The sequence below is a fragment of the Capricornis sumatraensis genome, chromosome 2, assembly GCF_032405125.1.
Source record: "Capricornis sumatraensis isolate serow.1 chromosome 2, serow.2, whole genome shotgun sequence".
Lineage (NCBI taxonomy): Eukaryota > Metazoa > Chordata > Mammalia > Artiodactyla > Bovidae > Capricornis > Capricornis sumatraensis.
The window spans coordinates 23,473,814-23,495,858 of record NC_091070.1 but is presented as its reverse complement, the minus strand read 5'-3'; the positions used below and the strand labels follow the sequence as shown (position 1 = coordinate 23,495,858).

The 22,045-nt window shown below is 44.2% G+C and overlaps 1 protein-coding gene across 1 annotated transcript in view; it reads left to right on the top strand.

Annotated features, from left to right (window-relative positions):
• The first annotated feature begins 4,195 nt into the window (after nucleotides 1-4,195).
• ARG2 (arginase 2) overlaps nucleotides 4,196-22,045 on the top strand; it is a 39,690-nt gene continuing 21,840 nt past the window's right edge. The window contains exons 1-2 of the mRNA XM_068960814.1: nucleotides 4,196-4,340; nucleotides 5,269-5,341. Of these exons, the coding sequence (XP_068816915.1) occupies nucleotides 4,230-4,340; nucleotides 5,269-5,341 (184 nt within the window). The 5' untranslated portion in view covers nucleotides 4,196-4,229. The remainder of the gene's footprint in view (nucleotides 4,341-5,268; nucleotides 5,342-22,045) is intronic.

Below are 22,045 nucleotides of genomic sequence, written 5' to 3'. Positions count from 1 at the left end.
TGTTTTGTTCATTACCAAGCTCCTGTTATGTGCCAAGCACTGTACTCTGGAAAGGATCAAATGATGAACAGAAAGAGTCATGTTTCCTGCCTTTGAGAATTTGCAATTTAGTCCTCTGAGTTCCCTTAGATTTGTAGTAAACAGTGGTGTGCTGGGCACTGCTTTTAGCCACCTGTTAGAAAGATCTGCTGGAGCTGAAAATGGTGACCTGCTCCAGTACTGTTGCTTGGAAAATTCCATGGCCAGAGGAGCCTGGCGGGCTACAGTCCCCATGGGGCTGCAGAGAATTGGACACGACAGAGCGACTAAGCACACACAAGATCCTATTGTCAAATTTTCAGGAATTTTGCAAGCCAGTTGTTAAATACTGCCATCATTAAAAGTCACATTATATAAACTTACAAGTAAATCATGATTAAAAAGATATACTCAAAACTTTATGCCTAATTATTTTACTATATCTTACTATTTTATGCTCTTGAGGTTTTCATGTTGATTGTATACATACGGTGAAAATATTTTATAATGAACACATTTTCTCAGTTTCATGTTCAGTGACATCACAATGGTAGCTTGAAATGATAGCCCTTGTGGAGTATTTATACCAGGGAGATCTCTCAACACCATCATCAGGTCTTACCTACTGACCACCCTGCACCTATCACCCCCAGCACACACTCCCAGCAACCTATCAAGGGATAGAGTATGTGTTGGCAGCCAGTGAATTGCAGAGGCAGAATCTCTAGGTTCTTCTACAAAGGAAGAAGAAAAAGAGAACCAGCTGGTTTGGACCTGAGGAAAGGTCCAAGAGCTATACTATAAAAGAGTATTACAAGTCTTAAAATAAATTTCTCATTCTTTTATGTAATTTTAGAATATCATCTTTAATTACTTATTTTGAAAATAAATACCTATTTGGAAATAAAAGCAGACCTGCCTGTTATTTGAACTTTGGGTTTTAAAGAAATGAATTATAAAATATTTCAGATATATAAAATTAATAATTTTTAAGTATAATAGTGATATAAAAATCTACTATTCACTCCCCTGATGTATGGTGCTGCTGCTGTTAAGTTGCTTCAGTCGTGTCTGACTCTTAGCGACCCCGTGGACTGCAACCTACCAGGCTCCTTCGTCCATGGGATTTTCCAGGCAAGAGTACTGGAGTGGGTTGCCATTGCTTTCCCCTGATGTATAGTATTGTGGAACTAGTAATTTACCTGTGAGTAAACTGTAGGTGTTGGAAGACCAGTGAAAGTGACATGCAAGATTCATGTAATACTTTAGAAAATCAATCTGGTGACTCACAGTAGGTGCTCATGAGCTGAGGTTTCCAGGAAAACCTGAGGTAATCTGTGACAGTATCAACTTCTGAAAACATAGCAAGGGGAAAAAAACGGATGGGTCGATGGGCAAGAAAAACTCACTTAGATAATTACAAGGACCTGCTCAAGGGTGACAAATCAGTGACTCCCTGAGCACAGCCCCATCCAGTCTCTCCACACTCCCCCACCCTGGAGAATTTGTTTAAAAACCAGGCCGTTGGTGCCCTACCCCCACAGAGTTACTTAGCCAATAATGTTTAGTGGTCAGACTCAGTAATTTGCATTTCTGCCAAGCATGCAAATATTGACCCTGCTGATCTGGGACCACACTTTCAAAATCACTGCCTCACAGTAATACTCTGCTTATTTTGCTAAGGCTTCAAAGACACCTTTTTCTAAACCAGCAGGGGGAGACAGGTATACAATTTAGCCTTTAAAAATAAAATGAAAAATCCCATGGACGGAGGAGCCTGGTAGGCTGCAGTCCATGGGGTCGCGAAGAGTCAGACACAACTGAGCGACTTCACTTTCACTTTTCACTTTCATGCATTGGAGAAGGAAATGGCAACCCACTCCAGTGTTCTTGCCTGGAGAATCCCAGGGACGGGGGAGCCTGGTGGGCTGCCGTCTATGGGGTCGCACAGAGTTGGACACGACTGAAGCGACTTAGCAGCAGCAGCAGGAATTCCCTGGTGGTCCAGTGGGAAAGACTCCGTGTTTTCACTGCCAACAACTGGATGGATCCCTGGTCCCCTGGTCGGGGGAACTATGATCCCTCACAAGCCCCTGCAGCACAGCCAAAAAACAAACTAACAAAACCTGTCTTATAGTACTAAAGCTCCTTGGAATTACGACATTGCCATGGAGACTTCTGAAATATTTTAAAGAGCAGCATGTAAGTTGGCATCAGGTGAAAAATTCTTCAGGTATTTATATAAAAATTTATTTTTGATAGGACTAATGTCCAGATTCCTATAAGTCATTCCTTACAAGTCATTCCTGTAAGACACTAGTCATGGTTAAGGGCTTGGAATCTAGAGTCAGGTAGCTACCACTTACAAGCTTCCTGACTTTGGAAAAGTAAATATCTTCTCTAATCCTGTTTCCACGACCTTAAAATAGTCACTACTTTATGGAATTGTTAGAGGGCTAAAAGTTCTTAGAACTTACATTGGTTATTAGAATATTACTATTACAACTTTAAGTAGTTACTGTCAGCTCTTTCAGTTCAGTTCAGTCGCTCAGTCATGTTTGACTCTTTGCGACCCTGTGAATCGCAGCACGCCAGGCTTCCCTGTCCATCACCAACTCCTGGAGTTTACCCAAACTCATGTCCATCAAGTCAGTGATGCCATCCAACCATCTCATCCTCTGTCATCCCCTACTCCTCCTGCCCCCAATCCCTCCCAGCATCAGGGTCTTTTCCAGTGAGTCAGCTCTTCATATGAGGTGGCCAAAGTATTGGAGTTTCAGCCTCAACATCAGTCCTTCCAATGAACACCCAGGACTGATCTCCTTTAGGATGGACTAGTTGGATCTCCTCACAGTCCAAGGGACTCTCAAGAGTCTTCTCCAACACCACACTTCAAAAGCATCACTTCTTCAGTGCTCAGCCTTCTTCACAGTCCAACTCTCACATCCATACATGACCACAGGAAAAACCATAGCCTTGACTAGACGGACCTTTGTTGGCAAAGTAATGTCTCTGCTTTTGAATATGCTGTCTAGGTTGGTCATAACTTTCCTTCCAAGGAGTAAGTGTCTTTTAATTTCATGGCTGCAGTCACCATCTGCAGTGATTTTGGAGCCCCCCAAAATAAAGTCTGCCACTGTTTCCACTGTTTCCCCATCTATTTCCCATGAAGTGATGGGACCGGATGCCATGATCTTCATTTTCTGAATGTTGAGCTTTAAGCCAACTTTTTCACTCTCCTCTTTCACTTTCATCAAGAGGCTTTTTAGTGCCTCTTCACTTTCTGCCATAAGGGTGGTGTCATCTGCATATCTGAGGTTATTATATGAGATACTGAATAGAGAGCCCCTGTCAGCTCTTTAGCCTCCCTAATATTGAGAAGTAGTTCAGATATGTTGCTATGCTTGTTTTTTAATAACCGGTACTCCCATTATTCAGATGAAGAACTGAAAACGCCTAGAAGGTAATTTATAAATCCTAATCTTCACATCCAAAATACCTAAAATAGGTGAGTTATTAATATTAACATGCTCCTCCCGGAGAGCTCTAATCTGTATTGGATATCTCCTAGCCTTTGACGCCCAAAGGGGGTGATAAGCACGTTTCCTGGACCTTGAGCTCTGAGATGAAACAGAGCCGATGGACACCAGCTTGGTCTTGGCCAGGCACTCACGTGGGGTTGGAACATGTCCAGCCCCAGCCAACTCTTCCGTAGAACTGGCATCTGCCAGGCGTGCATTTGTGCGAAGAGTCACGATCCTCGAGCCTACGTACGTGTTGGTTGGTTCGCGAGTTCCTCTGAGTTCGCGAATTTTGAGGCGGGGGGTGGGGGGGGGGGAGGCGGCCTCTTCCCGCCAAGGGACACACCTCTCCGGGACCTCCCTCTTATTGGCCAGGCCCCCGATCTTGGCCCTGTGGCGTCAGCGGCAGGGGCATGTCCTTGGCCCGAGAGCCCCGACGCGAGCCGAGTGACATCAGCGAGAGCAGGGGCAAGGAGCAACAATGGGCGGGGCCTGCAGGAAGGTGTGCCGGGGGCTGGCTGGGGGCGAGGCGGCGGGGCCTGGGCGGGGCCGGGCGGCGGTGACGTCACGGGTCGGGGGCGGGGCGGCGCGCGCCGCTAGGCTTTAAGCGCTGCCCGCCCCTGCGCTCACCTCAAGCGGCGATCCGCACGCAGCAAACCTTTGCGTCTGCTACTTCCTGCGCTGCCCATCATGTCCCTGAGGAGCCACCTCTCGCGTCTCCTCCGAACTCAAGTGCACTCCGTCCGGAAGAAGTCTGTCCACTCCGTGGCTGTCATTGGAGCCCCATTCTCCCAGGGACAGGTGAGGACTGGGACCTAGCACTTTGGGGCAGGGTTTCTCTCCCCTCAAACCCCCACCTCCAAACCCCTCACTCGAGCCCCGGAGAAAATCGGGACCGGTGGAAAGAACGAGGAGGCTAGGAGAGGATGGGGAGGAACGGAGAGGGGGATGAGGTGGTGGATTCCCGCGATTGGACGCCGGAAGAGCACGTGGGATTTTTTTTTCCCCCCGGTAGAAAATGGGAAAGGAGGGAGGGGATGGATGGAGGGCACCCTGTTTGCGAGGCGGACTGGGGGTAGCGGCCTGGTGGGTTTCTTCAGCCTCCCTTCCGAGGAGAGAGAAAGAGGTGGATTCCCCTCGGGGTGATGGAGGAGAGGAAAGACGGGAGAGGATTTCACAGAGGGCCTGGAGGAGGAAAATCCCCGGTGGAAAATCGAGGGCGGAGAGGCTAAAGACAGCGACCGAGGATTTAAGCCTCCAGGGTCTATTCTCAGAAAGAACGTTCACTGGAAAGGAAGTCGGCGCTTGTCTCTCCAGCGGCGGGAAGAGTGAAGGGGCTGTTTTGTCCTCTCTTCAATGAAAGAAACCTGCAGTTCTGGAGACCTCACTGATGGAGAAGCCAGGGCTCAGCCCAGGACAGCGATGCACGCACCCAACAGCTAGATTCTGACATGGTTCAGCCTCAGTCTTATCTCCGCCTGCCCTTACCGACACCGAGTGACTTGGGAGGTTGATTTGAATCCAGTGGTTGTTGTCTCTCTCCTCCTTCCCTCCAAAGATCAGAAGATCAGATTAAAAGAATAAAAGGAAGGCCTGATGCTGTCACAGGTTTCCAGAGGGATCTGCTGGAAACTAAGAATACTATTGCAGACTTTTGTATTTTTTGTGAACTAAAATGGTCTTATTTTCAGTCATCTTCCCTCACATCTAGCTCTAATTTAACTTACAGAAAAGAAAAGGAGTGGAATGTGGTCCTGCTGCTGTAAGAGAAGCTGGCTTGATCAAAAGGCTCTCGGATCTGGGTGAGTGGCTGGATTTTAGAAGCCTGAAGGCTGTTAATAGGCCAGTTCAGAGTCTTATTCTCTTGTATCCTGGAACTGCACAGTGTGCTTGGAAAGCACTTCCCATCCTCCCTTGGATTTCACCTGCAGCTTAAGATCTATGGAGGAGTCTTCAGGCAAAGTATTCTTGCAATAAAGAGTGAATGGGAAAGGCAAGGAGGTGGAGTGAGGCAGGACCTGGAGCAAGTGCTGGTGACTGCAAAGTGGTGCTGAGGATGCTGGCTCCCGCTCCCACTGGACAGTCAACCTTTCCTCGAAATTCTAGTTCTCCTAACTCAGTCAGAGGTCCTTCTGATTGATCCGTCTAACCAGTTTCCTGTCTTCAAGTCATTTGTTTCCTCCTTAGTTTTAAGAACTTGCTATGACTGTAAGCAGAGACTTAGATCTGTGTTCTCCAAATGAAAATAACTGGGTTTACTTGTCAGAAATAGAGATTCCTTGGCTTCACTGAGGACTAATCTGATTTTCTGGCTCTGAGGTGGGACCCAGGCAGTGTTTTTTCACAGACAACCCAGATAATCAGAAGTAATATTGCTGTCTTGTAATCAGGATAGTGTTCTAAACATACAGAACCAGAAGTAAATCCCACCCACAGATACATGCCATTTGTCTAGTAATGGAAAAGCTTTTTAGTAACAGGGCACCGAATTCCAATACCCTTATGGTAAGAAGTGTCTTATATTGAACTCAAATGTTTCTAGCTGCTATTCAAGGCCATTTCCTCTGTTACATTAGGACCATTCACATACCTCTTCTGGAGCTATAAAGTGCAAAAGGCGTGGCAGTAGGGAACTATAGGTCCTGGAGACAGTAATACAGAGGCTGGGTGGACTACAAATCCCCTCCCCATGCTTGCTTAGAAATCTCTGCTGATCATTGAGTCCATTCCAGGGGTGGGTCATCTCCCTCTAAAACAGGATTAATGAACTCCCTGAAATCACCTTGTATGGAGGGGCCATTCGTACACTACATGTGGATGTAGTGTCTTGGTTTGAATATTGAAAACTTTTCTGTTAAATAATAAAGAACCCTACTGAAGAAGGAACTATAACTTTCCAAGTTTACCACCAAAGATGAGAGAGAAGATTTACTTTTCATGTGTCAACAAGTTACCTGATGGGAGGAGATCCTCCCCCTCTTCCTGCTTATAAATGAAGGTGTGTGTACTTAGTCGATCAGTCATGTCTGACTTTTTGCGACCCCATGGACTATAGCCCACCAGGCTCCTCTGTTCATGGGCATTCTCCAGGAAAGAATAATGGAGTGGGTTGTCATGCCCTCCTCCAGGGGATCTTCCCACCTCAGGGATTGAACCCAGGTCTCCTGCATTGCAGGTGGATTCTTTACCGTGTGATCCACCAGGGAACCCCATAAATGAAGATACTGTCTCTTTGAATCAGCTGTACATTCTTTTTAAAAGTGTCTTTTACACTGAGGAAAGCAGTTTCTGCTAATCGCTATTTTAAAATAATGGGTAAACCTGCAGCCCATCTGATAAACTGAGCCTAACTTTGCTAAAATTGCCTGCTCATTTTATTCTGCCTTAAGAGACTCCTGACTGAAATCAATTGTAGCTTCTTGCAGGGGAGGTTAGTAATACCCGGCTGCTGCTGCTGAATGAGGGGGAGGGGAACGTTTATAGCAGCTTCTCTTGCTCATGCTTTGTAGACCTTCTTTCCAGCCACAGAGCCTGGTATTTTTCCACTCCAACCTGGGGAAGCCATTCTCCCTAAAAATTCCACTCGCTCAAAAACTTCTTGTGTAAATTTCCAACCTAAAGTAATGATGAAGCTTCAGTTTATTTGGTCCCCCCTTTAATTTTTTCCAGATATTTTTAGTTTTACACTTTATGTCCTTACCCTGTAGCTGATTGGCAGCCCAGTATTACAAGCAGTCTGAAATAGGATCTCATTGCATATTAATAAGATTGTGGCACTCAGCAGATTTCCACCATGTGGGTTTGGCTAATCTCCAAGAAGATGCTGGAGAAAAGTACCAAGAGAAGTTTTAAATGGCATTATTCTGGAACAGTACCAAATAAGCAGCATGAGTCAAATTTCAAGGGAGAGAAGACCCGTGGAAAGGTAGCTCACAAATCCCTTTGTTCCTTGCCTTCTGCTCTGATGTCACAGGCTGCTGGTGTTGCCATGGCATCAGTTAAACTTCCTGTTCCCTTGAATGAATGTATTTGATTTTGTCTGGGTTTGTTTGTTCCTTTCCCTGGGCTTAGGCCATTCAGTGGTTCCTCTCTTGGGTGACCACTTTAGTATATAAAGAGAGCCTGAGAGAAATGAAAAAGTAATTTCTCTGACAAGGCTTAGGTGCAGGGCCATTGCTCCTGATTCTAGTTAGCGCTTATGGTCATGGTAATTTGCACTCTTTCCTCCAGAAGGGGAATGAATGTTCTGTGGGTAAGATAGTTATAAACTGAGACTAACAGTTTGAGGTGTCTGTTTTTGTAATTATGGTAATTTGACCTATCTGTGGTAAGGAGTGATGGCAGCCAGTGAGACGACAGCCTGAATGAACCGTGCTCCCGAGATCAGCCAAGGGTTTTGGAGTTCAGGAAGCCATTGTTCCCCTCAACTAGGCGAGGGACATTTATGCTTTAGTCCCATTTGGTGCTCCATCAGAAGCAGGGCAGGAATCTCTGGTTGAGACCTAAGCAAGAACCAATAGAGAGCCGGAGATAGTTTAAACATAGAGATATCAGAGCTGTTTGTTTGGGACAGATTGCTATGTGAGTGCAGGGGTCTGTGTGTGCTTTCAATGTTTGGTAGAGAATGGTAGCCATCACACATTTAGTTGTATGATAGTGATGCTTCAGCCTGGCTCCCATCCCACCATTGTACTGAAACTACCCCGAGTAAGCTTACTGGTTTGTCAGCCTCTTTTTTGCTGGACCTCTCTACTATACACCACTTCACTCCTGAAATATCCCGTAAGTCAAGACACTGCTGTCTCCTAAGCCTTCTCCCCATTGCTTGGTCCTTCCTGGACTCCTTTTTGGGATCCTCCTCTTCTTCCCAACTCTCAAGTGCTCATGTCCCCAGTGCTCCTCCAGCTTTCTTCTGAGTAGCTTCATCTCACTGTCACAGATGTCTCAAACTCAACAGGATGGAAACAAAATTCATTACCTCCCTCCCCAGTTTGGTCCTTGGTAGCGGGATGGTTTTTCCAGTTGTCATGTATGGATGTGACAGTTGGACTGTGAAGAAGGCTGAGTGCCGAAGAATTGATGCTTTTGAACTGTGGTGTTGGAGAAGACTCTTGAAAGTCCCTTGGACTGGAAGGAGATCCAACCAGTCCATCCTAAAGGGATCAGTCCTGGGTGTTCTTTGGAAGGAATGATGCTAAAGCTGAAGCTCCAGTACTTTGGCCACCTCATGAGAAGAGTTGACTCACTGGAAAAGACTGTGATGCTGGGCGGGATTGGGGGCAAGAGGAGAAGGGGACGACAGAGGATGAGATGGCTGGATGGCATCACTGACTCGATGGACATGAGTTTGGGTGAACTCTGGGAGTGATGGACAGGGAGGCCTGGCCTGCTGCAATTTATGGGGTCGCAAAGAGTCGGACACGACTTAGTGACTAAATGAACTGAACTGAGGGGAGCTAAGATCCCACATGCTTTGTGGCCCCCCAAAAAACAAAAAAAAAAACATAAAAACAATATTGTAGCAAACTCAATAGAGATTTGTAAAAAGGTCCACATAAAAATTAAAAGATCCTACATACCACTGTGAAGAATGACAATCCCTCATGCTGCACCTAAAACCCAGTGGAGCAAAATACATAATTTTTTTTTAAAAAGAATATTCAAAAAAAGATCCTTTATAATTTGACCCTCAACTACCTCTTCAGACTTCTCTCCATCCACATTCCACTTCGTTTTTGTGCTAACTAGGGTTGTGGGCACTTGACCTCAGCTCTACCAATAGAAACACCCATCCTAAACCTTGTCTTGATATTCTGAATGGAGCAGTGAAGATTTCATTCCGTGAGGGGCTGTGGTGGCGGCAGTTGCAGCAGTAGCTTCTGTCTGTGGGGTCAGCCATGCAAACTGCAGTGCTTCCTACCTGCTAGTAGTGGAGTTGACAGCTGCAGTAGTATCTTCACTGGGCAAACCTGCATTGGAATGGCACAGTCTTAACCACTGGACCACCAGGGAAGTCCCAAGCGTAAAACTTGAAAATGTCATCAAGTTCTAGGGGTGCCTGACTATGGTAAACAGACCTACCTTAGTGTGTTAACTGTGACTTATTAATAATTTTACATTCAGTGTTCTGTACCTTAAGCATGGTGTAGGTTATAGGAGTACATATATTTGCCAAAACTCATTGCACTTAAAATGTTGATGAATATAAAGTATGCGTCAAAGCTGCTTAAACATTTCTAGGTTTATTCTTTTTTTCTTTTCATACTGTGCATAGGGTTCTCAAGGCAAGAATACTGAAGTGGTTTGCCATTCTCTTCTCCAGTGGAGAGCCAACTCATTGGAAAAGACCCTGATGCTGGGAAAGATTGAGGGCAGGAGGAGGAGGGGTCGACAGAGGATGAGTTGGTTGGATGGCATCTAGGAGACAGTGAAGGAGATCGTGAAGGAGTGAACTCTAGGAGATAGTGAAGGACAGGGAAGTCTGGCATGCTGCAGCCTACACAGTCACAAAGAGTTTGGCATGACTTAGTGACTGAACAATAGGTTTATTTTTAGGATCAGCTTTTAGACACTAAAAACTATAACAAGTTCACTAATTCACATTGTGACTGTCTGCGGGTGTTAGTCACTTAGTCGTGTCCAACTCTTTGTGACCCCATGGACTGTAGCCCACAAGTCTCCTCTCTCCATGGAATTCTCCAGGCAAGAATACTGGAGTGGCTAGCCATTCCCTTCTCCAGGGGATCTTCCTGACCCAGAGAAAGAACCCTGGTCTGCTACATTGCGGGCAGATTCTTACCATCTGAGCCACCAGGGAAACCCTCAATTTCATTATTTTGTATATTCAAAAAATTTAAGCACTACAGAGGAACTAAAAAGCCTCCTGATGAAAATGAAAGAGGAAAGTGACAAAGTTGGCTTAAAGCTCAACATTCAGAAAATGAAGATCATGGCATCCGGTCCCATCACTTCATGGGAAATAGATGGGGAAACAGTGGAAACAGTGTCAGACTTTATTTTTTGGGCTCCAAAATCACTGCAGATGGTGACTGCAGCCATGAAATTAAAAGACACTTACTCCTTGGAAGGAAAGTTATGACCAACCTAGATAGCATATTCAAAAGCAGAGACATTACTTTGCCAACAAAGGTCCGTCTAGTCAAGGCTATGGTTTTTCCAGTAGTCATGTATGGATGTGAAATTTGGACTGTGAAGAAAGCTGAACGCCAAAGAATTGATGCTTTTGAAGTGTGGTGTTGGAGAAGACTCTTGAGAGTCCCTTGGACTGCAAGGAGATCCAACCAGTCCATCCTAAAGGGATCAGTCCTGGGTGTTCTTTGGAAGGACTGATGCTAAAGCTGAAACTCCAATACTTTGGCCACCTCTTGCTAAGAGTTGACTCATTGGAAAAGACTCTGATGCTGGGAGAAATTGAGGGCAGGAGGAGAAGGGGATGACAGAGGATGAGATGGCTGGATGGCATCACTGACTCGATGGACGTGAGTCTGAGTGAATTCCAGGAGTTGGTGATGGACAGGGTGGCCTGGCGTGCTGCGATTCATGGGGTCGCAAAGAGTTGACTGAGCAACTGAACTGAACTGACTGAAGCTTTAGATACTAGAAATACAATAGTGAACAAAACAGAAATACAAGGGGTGGTTGGAAGCTGATATAATTAAAACATACAGTATGTCAGATGTAATGATGTAAATAAATGAATGTAAGGGTTGGGGGATGGGGTAAGCATTGCAGATGTAGGTAGGAGGCTTCACTGAGAAGGGGTCCTGTGAGCAGACCTATGGGAGATAAGGAAAGGAACCATGTGCATATCTGAAAGAAAAGCATTTTAGGAAGAAGGTAAGTGCAGTAAGTGAAGTGTAAAGACCCTGAGATAGAAAGGTGCCTGGAATGTTGAGGGAACAAAAAGCTACTCCTAAGGTCCTTCCAGTGGTTGTCTTACGGAAAGGGGAGGGCGTTTCTACACTCTCATCTCCAGTTTTTCAAGAAAAGCCAGAAATCTGGGTTCTTATAGGAGATTTAAGAAAAACGTGATATCATAAAATGGAATATTGAGTCACAAAAAGGAATGAATTGCCAGTTCATGCTTCAAAATGGATAAACTCTGACAGCATGATGCTGAGTGAAAGAAGGAAGAAGACCACATATTGTATAAATCCATTTATGTGAAATGTCCAGAGGGGTTCCCAGTGACTCGGGAGAGAGAGAATGGGGAGTGACTGCTAGTGGGTCCTGGTTTCTTTTTGGAGTGTGTTTAGCTTTTCTGGAATTAGTAATTTGCTAATGCCTTGGCAAAAGTACACATCACTGATGAGCTTGAATATAGGCAAATCTATTATAGGCATTACTGGGTGGGATTTGGCAACTTTTAATATAACTGTATCTTTCCTGCTTAGGAAAAGGCAGCACAGAATTTAACTTACATCTTATATTTGAAAGTTGTTTGATAGCTAACCTTTATTATGTTCTAAGCACTGTGATAGGCTTTTGCTCTTATGAGATCCTTACTCTTAAGAGCAAATTATGACATTAGGATGGCTAGCATCAAAACTAAATAACAGTTGTTGGTGAGGATGTGGAGCTATTGGAACCCTTGTGCACTGTTGGTGGGAATATAAAATTATTCAGGTACTGTGGAAAAGAGTATGGCATTTTCTCAAAGTTAAAAATAGTTAATAGATGATCTACAAATTCTACTCTGGGCACATATTCAACAGAATTGAAAAACAGGGTTTTGAAGAGATGTTTGTATACCCATATTCATAGCAGCATGCTTCATAATAATGGCCCAACTGTGGAAGCAACCAAGTGTCCCTTAATGGACGAATGGATAAACAAAATGTGGTACAAACATACAACAGAAAATTAGCCTTAGAAAGGAAATTGACATATGCTATAACATGTTGAACCTTGAGCATTATGTTAAGTGATATAAACCAGTTGCAAAAAGACATACTGTATGATTCCATTTATGAGGTACCTGGAGTAGTCAGATTCATAGGGGCAAAGTAGAATGGTGGTTCAGGGACTGGAAGAAGAGGGAATGGAGAGAGATGGCTTAATGGGTACAGAATCTCAGGTTTATAAGAAAGAGTTGAAGAGGGAATGGAGAGAGATGGTTTAATGGGTACAGAATCTCAGGTTTACAAGAAAGAGTTCTGGAGATGGATGGTGGTGATCATTACCTAGCAATGTGAACTTAATACCCCTTAAAAGTGATTAAGATGGTTATTTTTATGTGTATTTTACCATAATTTAAATTTGTGTGTATTTTACCACAACTTAAAATTTGAAAATGAATTAGAATATTATAAGAACAAAGAAGTTCACTTGAGGTTGTAACTTCTTAGGGACATAATAATGGTGTATGTTTGAAAATTTTTCAACTTGTTATTTAGCACACTGTTCTATAAATAAAAGCTGAGAATGGAAAAAAAAAAAAAGTATGGCCTGAAGGTCATACAGTCAGCAGTAGAAGTAGTTGAGAGCTTCACAACTTGCCATATACAACCTAGCCCCTCAGTTGGGGCAGTCAGCTGCCTTCTTGGTTCATCATGGCTGAATAAGCTGAGTGGCACCATCATAAAGGTATGGTCTCCAGCTTCTTCTGAAATTCCTGTATTTCTTATGATGGCTATTTCAAACCTACCCACAATTCTCCTATTTTTCCAACTCAAGTATGAACTCCCTTAACTTCTAGCTCTTCTCCCCATCATCCCCCCAGTTAGTTGTTATCTACAAAGATGTTATGACACTCTCCTTAGAGGATGAGGTATCCAGTCCTTCCTGGATAGGCAGGTACAATTGCACGTGATGAAAGTCCCAAATAACAGTGCTTTAAGAAAAACAGTTCACTCTCCAGGAAATAGAGTCTAGAGAGAAGTCAGAGCTGGTTTGGAGGCCCAGTTCCTTGACATTCAGACCTAGATTCTTGTCTTGCTGTATTACCAGCAAGGCCTCTATCTAATGGTCCCTTAAGGCTGTGGCCTCGTTTCTGGTGGCAGGATGGGAGAATGAACCAAGAAGCGGGCATAGGGAGAACCTGCGCTTTCCCTTAAGGGAAGTTCCCAGAACATTGCTGGAGGATGCCTCTGCTTATCCTCTTGGCCCCAGTATGTCGCATGGCCACAGCCAGTTGGAAAGGAAGATGTTGAATTTAGTCTATTCTAGGGGGTCATGCCTCAGCTATTAATAAAATTCTTTCTGGAGGAAGGGAAGAGCAGATACTGGACAAGTGATTCTCGGCCATGCCATCTCCCTGTGGTCTAGAGCCTGTCTCTTTCTACTTCCCGAGTGACCTTGCTCCGACACTTAGCCCTTCTTTCCCTTGTTTCTCAGCACCTGTCTATTAACCTGTCCCTTCAATAATTCAGTGCAAATCTTACCCACCTCCCACCCCCTGTCTGCCAAAATTAGCCTTCCAGCCCTTGTCCAGATATTTTGCTTCTCTTCAGAGCCACTGTCTTGGCTTCCCCACTGCCTTTTTACATATCTCCTTGCTATAACCTGGTGTCCTGGGCCATCACTGCAATGAAACTGATTTTGCTAAGGTCTCTGACCTCCTACTTTCTAATACGGTGGATTCTGCAACATTCATATTTGACACTATTAACCGTGCCATCCTTATTGAAACTGACACCACCCTCTTCTGCTTTTAATTCTTTGGATTTCTTGGCAATATTCTCCGCTGCCTACATGTTGGTATTTATCAGGGTTTTTGCCCTTGATCCTCTTGCTTTATGCTGCCTTGGTTGGCAGTTTGTCCATTTCCATGGCCTTCCTGGTACTGGTACATTGATGCCTCCAGAGCTTTATCTCCAACGCTTAAAATTCTCTTTCCTTCCAGCTCCAAACTTATATACCAGCTGGCTTCCATGTATCTTAACTTTTTTATTATGGAAGTGTTCAAACATAAGAAAAGTAGAGATGGTAACATAATGAATTTGATGTCTCACCTAGTACCAATTATCCATACCTGGCAATGTTTCTCATCCCACCTCCATACCTTTTGAAGCAAATACCAGACATCATATTTTTTCATCTGCAAATATTTCATTGTATTTCTTCAAAATTCAAGAAAGCTTTAAAATTAACTACAATATTTACTGCATCTAAAATAAGTTAGTATCAAATACAGAGTATCAGGGAAATATAATTTAAAAGAATTTCTCAACTGAGAACCTGTCCACAAAGGTGGTAGAGAAGGAAAACAGTTTATTTTTGAATAAGCATTAAATCAGGCAATCTGCTGAAAAATTACAAAGATAAAGAAATCTTACTCTTTTCTATAGCCAAGCAGGTGCAAGAACAATCCATGTTTTCAAGATTAGTAACTAGTCCTCCAGTTAGAAGACTTTGATAGTTGACCTTATGTCACAGGGCTTCCCACGTGGCACTATTGGTGAAGAACCCACCTGCCAATGCAGGAGATGGAAGAGACTCGGGTTCGATCCCTGGGTCAGGTGGGTTTGATCCCTGGGTCAGGAAGATCCTCTGGAGGAGGGCATGGCAACCCATTCCAGTATTCTTGCCTGGAGAATCCCATGGACAGAGGAGGCTGGTGGGCTCCAATTCATGGGATTGCAAAGAGTTAGACATGACTGAATCAACTTAGCATGCACACAGTTAATATCACATGTTCAGTTCAGTACAATTGCTCAGTCATGTCCAACTCTTTGTGACCCCATGAACTGCAGCATGCCAAGCCTCCCTGTCTATCACCAACTCCCGGAGTTTACCCAAACTCATGTCCATTGAGTCAGTGATGCCATCCAACCATCTCATCCTCTACCGTCCCCTTCTCCTCCTGCCCTCAATCTTTCCCAGCATCAGGGTCTTTTTCAATGAGTCAGCTCTTCGCATCAGGTGGCCAAAGTATTGGAGTTTCAGCTTCAACATCAGTCCTTCCAATGAACATCCAGGACTGATCTCCTTGCAGTCTAAGGGACTCTTAAGAGTCTTCTCCAACACCACAGTTCAAAAGCATCAGTTCTTCTGTACTCAGCTTTCTTTATAGTCCAACTCTCATATCCATAAATGACTACTGGAAAAAATATATGTAGCTCATCCTAACTTTATCATGGAACTTGGAGGGACTACTTTAGTTGACTGGCTTTATCTTGAGGGGAAACAAACATCTCACATCTTAACGTGGGAGGTAGTTTTTTGGCAAATTGAAGCCAGGAGCCCACCATCCATGCCCTTAGAAGTGGGAGGTCGAGACCCTGGATGTTTGCATTTCAAAAAGTGGCTCCTTGAGGAAACATTCCTAGGTTACAAGGCCTATTTAGTCGTAAATATTACTTGCATGTGAAAAGGACAGAGAAAGGAATTCTGAAACACAAGGAGGGGAAAAGTCTACCCTTATTTTCAACAGGGATAATTAAGTCTATTTTCAGTTTGTATCTGTCTTTGCACAGTTGAGATTCACAGTGCCCAATTGATTTACACTTGTGGTTGATCTGTAGAGGAAACTAGGTCATTTGTCTGTAGAATCTCTCAGCTTGGATTTTGCAGATGGCATCCGGTAGCATTCTGTGACATGTTCTTTGTCCTCTGTATTTCCTGTCAACTGGTTACTGAATCTAGATTCTTGGTCAAATTCAGGTCCAGCTTTTTGGTTTTTTTCCTGGCAGTTCTGCTTCTTGTGCTCAGTCACATGTGACTCTTTGTGGGGCCATGGACTGTAGCCCACCAGACTCCTCTGCCCATGGAATTTCCCAGGCAAGAGTACTGGAGTGGGTAGCCATTTCCTTCTCCAGAGGATCTTCCCAACCCAGGGATCAAACCCAGGTCTCCTGCATTGCAGGCAGATTCTTTACCATTTGAGCCACCAGGTGACATGTTTTCATTCAAAGTGATGTCATCAGTCATGAATACTTGTTGAGCCTTTAACTTGTTGAATTGAGCCATTAACTCAGTCCTGTATTTATTTTTTGGGGCTCCAAAATCACTGCAGATGGTGACTGCAGCCATGAAATTAAAAGACGCTTACTCCTTGGAAGAAAAGTTATGAGCAACCTAGATAGTATGTTCAAAAGCAGAGACATTACTTTGCCAACTAAGGTCCATCTAGTCAAGGCTTTGGTTTATCCAGTAGTCATGTATGGATGTGAGAGTTGGACTGTGAAGAAGGCTGAGCGCCGAAGAATTGATGCTTTTGAACTGTGGTGTTGAAGAAGACTCTTGAGAGTCCCTTGGACTGCAAGGAGATCCAACCAGTCCATTCTGAAGGAGATCAACCCTGGGATTTCTTTGGAAGGAATGATGCTAAAGCTGAAACTCCAGTACTTTGGCCACCTCATGAGAAGAGTTGACTCATTAGAAAAGAGTTTGATGCTGGGAGGGATTGGGGGCAGGAGGAGAAGGGGACGACAGAGGATGAGATGGCTGGATGGCATCACAGACTCGATGGACGCGAGTCTGAGTGAACTCTGGGAGTTGGTGATGGACAGGGAGGCCTGGCGTGCTGCGATTCATGGGGTGGCAGAGAGTCGGACACGACTGAGCGACTGAACTGAACTGAACTGGGTATGATCAACAGGATAGTCTCTAACACACCAATGTCAGTGCATCCAAAACTGAACTTACTATCATCTCTACCCCCTTTCCCTGTGCTTTCTTATCTCTGGTGGTAGCAGAGCCAGAAAGCTGGAGGGAAACCCTTTCTCCCCCATAGCCCTTTTAAGTATTGCTGGAATCTTGTTAGTTCTCTCCCACCGCCTTGTCTTTATAGCCCCTCTGGTGGCTGCTCTTCTGCAGGCCAGGCAGTTTTCCAGAGGCCACCAGATCACCAGATCTACAGTGCAGATTTGATCTGTCACCTCCTGACTTGAACCTTAGTAGCTCCTACTGCATATAGAACCTGAACCCTGCCTCTTCCCGCCTCATCTCTCTGCAGTCATCCCTGATGGTCCCTGGGCATTGTAAGGTTGAAAGCATTATGTGCCTTTTCTGCTTGGCAAGCCTTTCTCCTTTTATTCCTGACTAAAACCTTCAAGATTCAGATACCGACTCTTCTGAGATGCCCTCTTGGCTTATCCTGGGTCTGAGTCAGCACCTTCTCGTGACTCTTCCCATCACACCATGTATATGACAGCATCATCACAATTAGCAGCGGTCTGTGCTTTCCCTGCCTGTCTTCTGACCAGGCTCTGAGCACCCTGAAGGCTGCAGCCAGGCGCACAGTCAGCACACAGTCAGCTTTTGTTGAAGGAAGAAATGGGGCGAAGCATTCTACCTGTCTTCAGGAACTTCATTCCCGTCGTGACCCATGGGATTTTCCTGGATCACAACTTCCTTTCTCTCCAAATGGTTTGCTCCTCAGAAGGCCCCTGGTTTCCCAGATTTTAAAAAAGTATGACAATAGATAATATATCAAATTGATATATTATCAGATTATGTATATTAATCTATATATCTGTCATGTATCAAATTGTTTAATTCTTACAAGGTGTTGGGCTACCAGTTGAATGAACTTAGTCACACTAAGTGTTGGTAAGCAGCGATGGCCAGTTTTTGCCTCCTTTTTTGAAACATGCTTGGTCTTAATCTAGAACCTGAGTATCCAATGATGACTTTCAAGTAAGACTGACCTCTAGTTGCTTTAGACGGAAGTGGCATTGTTCCTTTCATATCCAAGACAGTACCGTTCAGAGACCTAGAACCTAAGGGATTACTGTGGTTAGTTTAAATAACTTAGTCCTTGAATAAATTTACTTGTCCTCTCTATTAATGAGCAAGCTGGTAGGGAGGGTGTATTCCTGTAATAGATGTAGTAATGCTAAGATTTGATGAGAAGATAGCATCTTTCTGGCTCCCTCCTCTATTCCAAGAAACCAGAATTACAGAATAGGAAAAGAAGTAGAAAATGCCTTCCTGTGTGACTGAGAATTGAGTCACAGTGGGGTGTTGCATTGTGGTTAGGGCTTTTGGAGAATCAGTGTCCCAAGTGAAATTGGCTGTGCCTTTCAATTCTTTTATAGGGAAACTAGAAAATTTGAACTGTGTGTGAGAGCTGGACTCCTTAGCAGCCATTGTGATGAGAAATCAGTGGGCCTATGTGTATTTTCTACTTCTCACCGAAAACTCTTGTTCTTCTCAAAATGACATAATCATACTACAAACAAGTTTGGGGAAGTCTTAAATTACACCATCTGTTGTGAGAAAAGGGTAGGGTGGAGGGAAAAACCACAAAGATGCCTCATCAAGTTGAACTAATACAACGTGACCCTTAGTGTGTGTGGGCTTTTCCTTGTCTCCTTATTTTAACTAACAACTGTGTGAGAGTGGGACACACTTAGAGACTGAACTTGGTTAGAGATCTTGACTCTTCTGAGGGGGTCAGGGGCCAGAGGACAGTGATTCTTTCCTTTGCATCTGTTGTGACCACATGAACCATCCTGGCCACCTGGTCTCCATGCACTGTGCTTTAGAATAGTGTGGAATGTGGTCCGTCTGGTTTGTGGAGCTTCCTTGGGAAACCAACCAGGGTGCTAGCCCAGGTCTGGGGCAGGGAGCTACACATCTGGACTGGTTCACTGGCAGAGCCTTAGTAGTCACCCGCCCTTTCAGTCCTTCCTGGAACAAGGTGAAGCATCAAGAATTTTAAAAAGATAAGACCACATATTCTCAAGAGCACTATTTTAGCCCCAGGGATCATCACTATCTCTTTCTGTGGTTAGATAGTGAAGTAGCTTGAGGTCTTGTCAGCATGTTAACAACAGACCTTTTTCTCAGAGAAGCTTAACAGTCTTGTTTGGAATGAGGGAAAGTGGTTATGTTGCAGTGACTTGTGAAGCCAGAGGAACCCTCCTCTTCTCTCTGCCCCTGCCTGTGTTGGAATCAGGCTGCCGTCTGTCCACTGAAGATCTGCCCGAGAAAGCTGAGCTGGCTGCCTCACCATGGTCTAGAAGTGCCTGGAGGGTTGACATGAGTTGGGTACAGTTCACTTCAGTTCAGTCGCTCAGTTGTGTCCGACTCTTTGTGACCCCATGAACTGTAGCACGCCAGGCCTCCCTGTTCATCACCATCTCCCAGAGTTCACTCAGACTCACGTCCATCGAGTCCATGATGCCATCCAGCCATCTCATCCTCTGTCGTCCCCTTCTCCTCCTGCCCCCAATCCCTCCCAGCATCAGAGTCTTTTCTAATGAGTCAACTCTTAGCATGAGGTGGCCAAAGTACTGGCGTTTCAGCTTTAGCATCATTCCTTCCAAAGAAATCCCAGGGTTGATCCCCTTCAGAATGGACTGGTTGGATCTCCTTGCAGTCCAAGGGACTCTCAAGAGTTTTCTCCAACACCACAGTTCAAAAGCATCAATTCTTCGGCGCTCAGCCTTCTTCACAGTCCAACTCTCACATCCATACATGACCACAGGAAAAACCAAAGCCTTGACTAGATGGACCTTAGTCGGCAAAGTAATGTCTCTGCTTTTGAATATACTATCTAGGTTGGTCATAACTTTCCTTCCAAGGAGTAAGCGTCTTTTAATTTCATGGCTGCAATCACCATCTGCAGTGATTTTGGAGCCCCCCAAAAATAAAGTCTGACACTGTTTCCACTGTTTCCCCATCTATTTCCCATGGAGTGATGGGACCAGATGCCATGATCTTCATTTTCTGAATGTTGAGCTTTAAGCCAACTTTTTCACTCTCCAATTTCACTTTCATCAAGAAGCTTTTTAGCTCCTCTTCACTTTCTGCCATAAGGGTGGTGTCATCTGCATATCTGAGGTTATTGATATTTCTCCCCGCAATCTTGATTCCAGCTTGTGTTTCTTCCAGTCCAGCGTTTCTCATGATGTACTCTGCATAGAAGTTAAATAAGCAGGGTGACAATATACACCCTTGACACACTCCTTTTCCTATTTAGAACCAGTCTGTTGTTCCATGTCCAGTTCTAACTGTTGCTTCCTGACCTGCATACAGATTTCTCAAGAGGCAGGTTAGGTGGTCTGGTATTCCCATCTCTTTCAGAATTTTCCACAGCTTATTGTGATCCACACAGTCAAAGGCTTTGGCATAGTCAATAAAGCAGAAATAGATGTTTTTTCTGGAACTCTCTTGCTTTTTCCATGATCCAGTGGATGTTGCCAATTTGATCTCTGGTTCGTCTGCCTTTTCTAAAACCAGCTTGAACATCAGGGAGTTCATGGTTCACGTATTGCTGAAGCCTGGCTTGGAGAATTTTGAGCATTACTTTAGTAGCGTGTGAGATGAGTGCAATTGTGGCATAGTTTGAGCATTCTTTGGCATTTCCTTTCTTTGGAATTGGAATGAAAACTGACCTTTTCTAGTCTTGTGGCCACTGCTGAGTTTTCCAAATTTGCTGGCATATTGAGTGCAGCACTTTCACAGCATCATCTTTCAGGATTTGAAACAGCTCAACTGGAATTCCATCATCTCCGCTAGCTTTGTTCGTAGTGATGCTTTCTAAGGCCCACTTGACTTCACTTTCCAAGATGTCTGGCTCTAGATTAGTGATCACATCATCATGATTATCTGGGTCATGAAGATCTTTTTTGTACAGTTCTTCCATGTATTCTTGCCACCTCTTCTTAATATCTTCTGCTTCTGTTAGGTCCATACCATTTCTGTCCTTTATTGAGCCCATTCTTGCATGAAATGTTCCCTTGGTATCTCTAATTTTCTTGAAGAGATCTCTAGTCTTTCCCATTCTGTTGTTTTCCTCTATTTCTTTGCATTGATCACTGAAGAAGGCTTTCTTATCTCTTCTTGCTATTCTTTGGAACTCTGCATTCAGATGCTTATATCTTTCCTTTTCTCCTTTGCTTTTTGCCTCTCTTCTTTTCACAGCTATTTGTAATGCCTCCCCAGACAGCCATTTTGCTTTTTTGCATTTCTTTTCCATGGGAATGGTCTTGGTTCCTGTCTCCTGTACAATGTCACGAACCTCATTCCATAGTTCATCAGGCACTCTTATCTATCAGATCTAGGCCCTTAAATCTATTTCTCACTTCCACTATATAATCATAAGGGATTTGATTTAGATCATACCTGAATGGTCTAGCGGGTTGGGTACAGAGGGGCATGCATTACTCAGCCTGTTCTCAGCAGGTGATGCCCTGTTCTTCTTTGGCAAGAAGTTCATATGTAGCTGGAAAACCAATTAGCAGGAAACAATATAAATATGAATATAATATAATATAAATGGTGTTGCAAGTCATCTCTTGTTACATGTCTTGAGCCAAACTTTCAAGCTTGTTTTGTGTTGGGGTTTTTTATACCAGGATCTGGTAACACCACGTCTGTATCAGCTGATCTTGAGATTAAGTCCGGTATGTGTTAGATGGACATGTCTGAAGTGACCAGCCTGGATGCTGGGATTAACCTTCCATCCTCGAGTGCCCTGTGCCACTCTCCCTGGCCTTCCTCAGCTGTGGTCTTAGGGTAGCATTGTAACTTTTTTCAATAAGTTGGTCTTCTAGGTACAACTTTGAGGTTCTAAGAATTAGCAGATGCAGTCC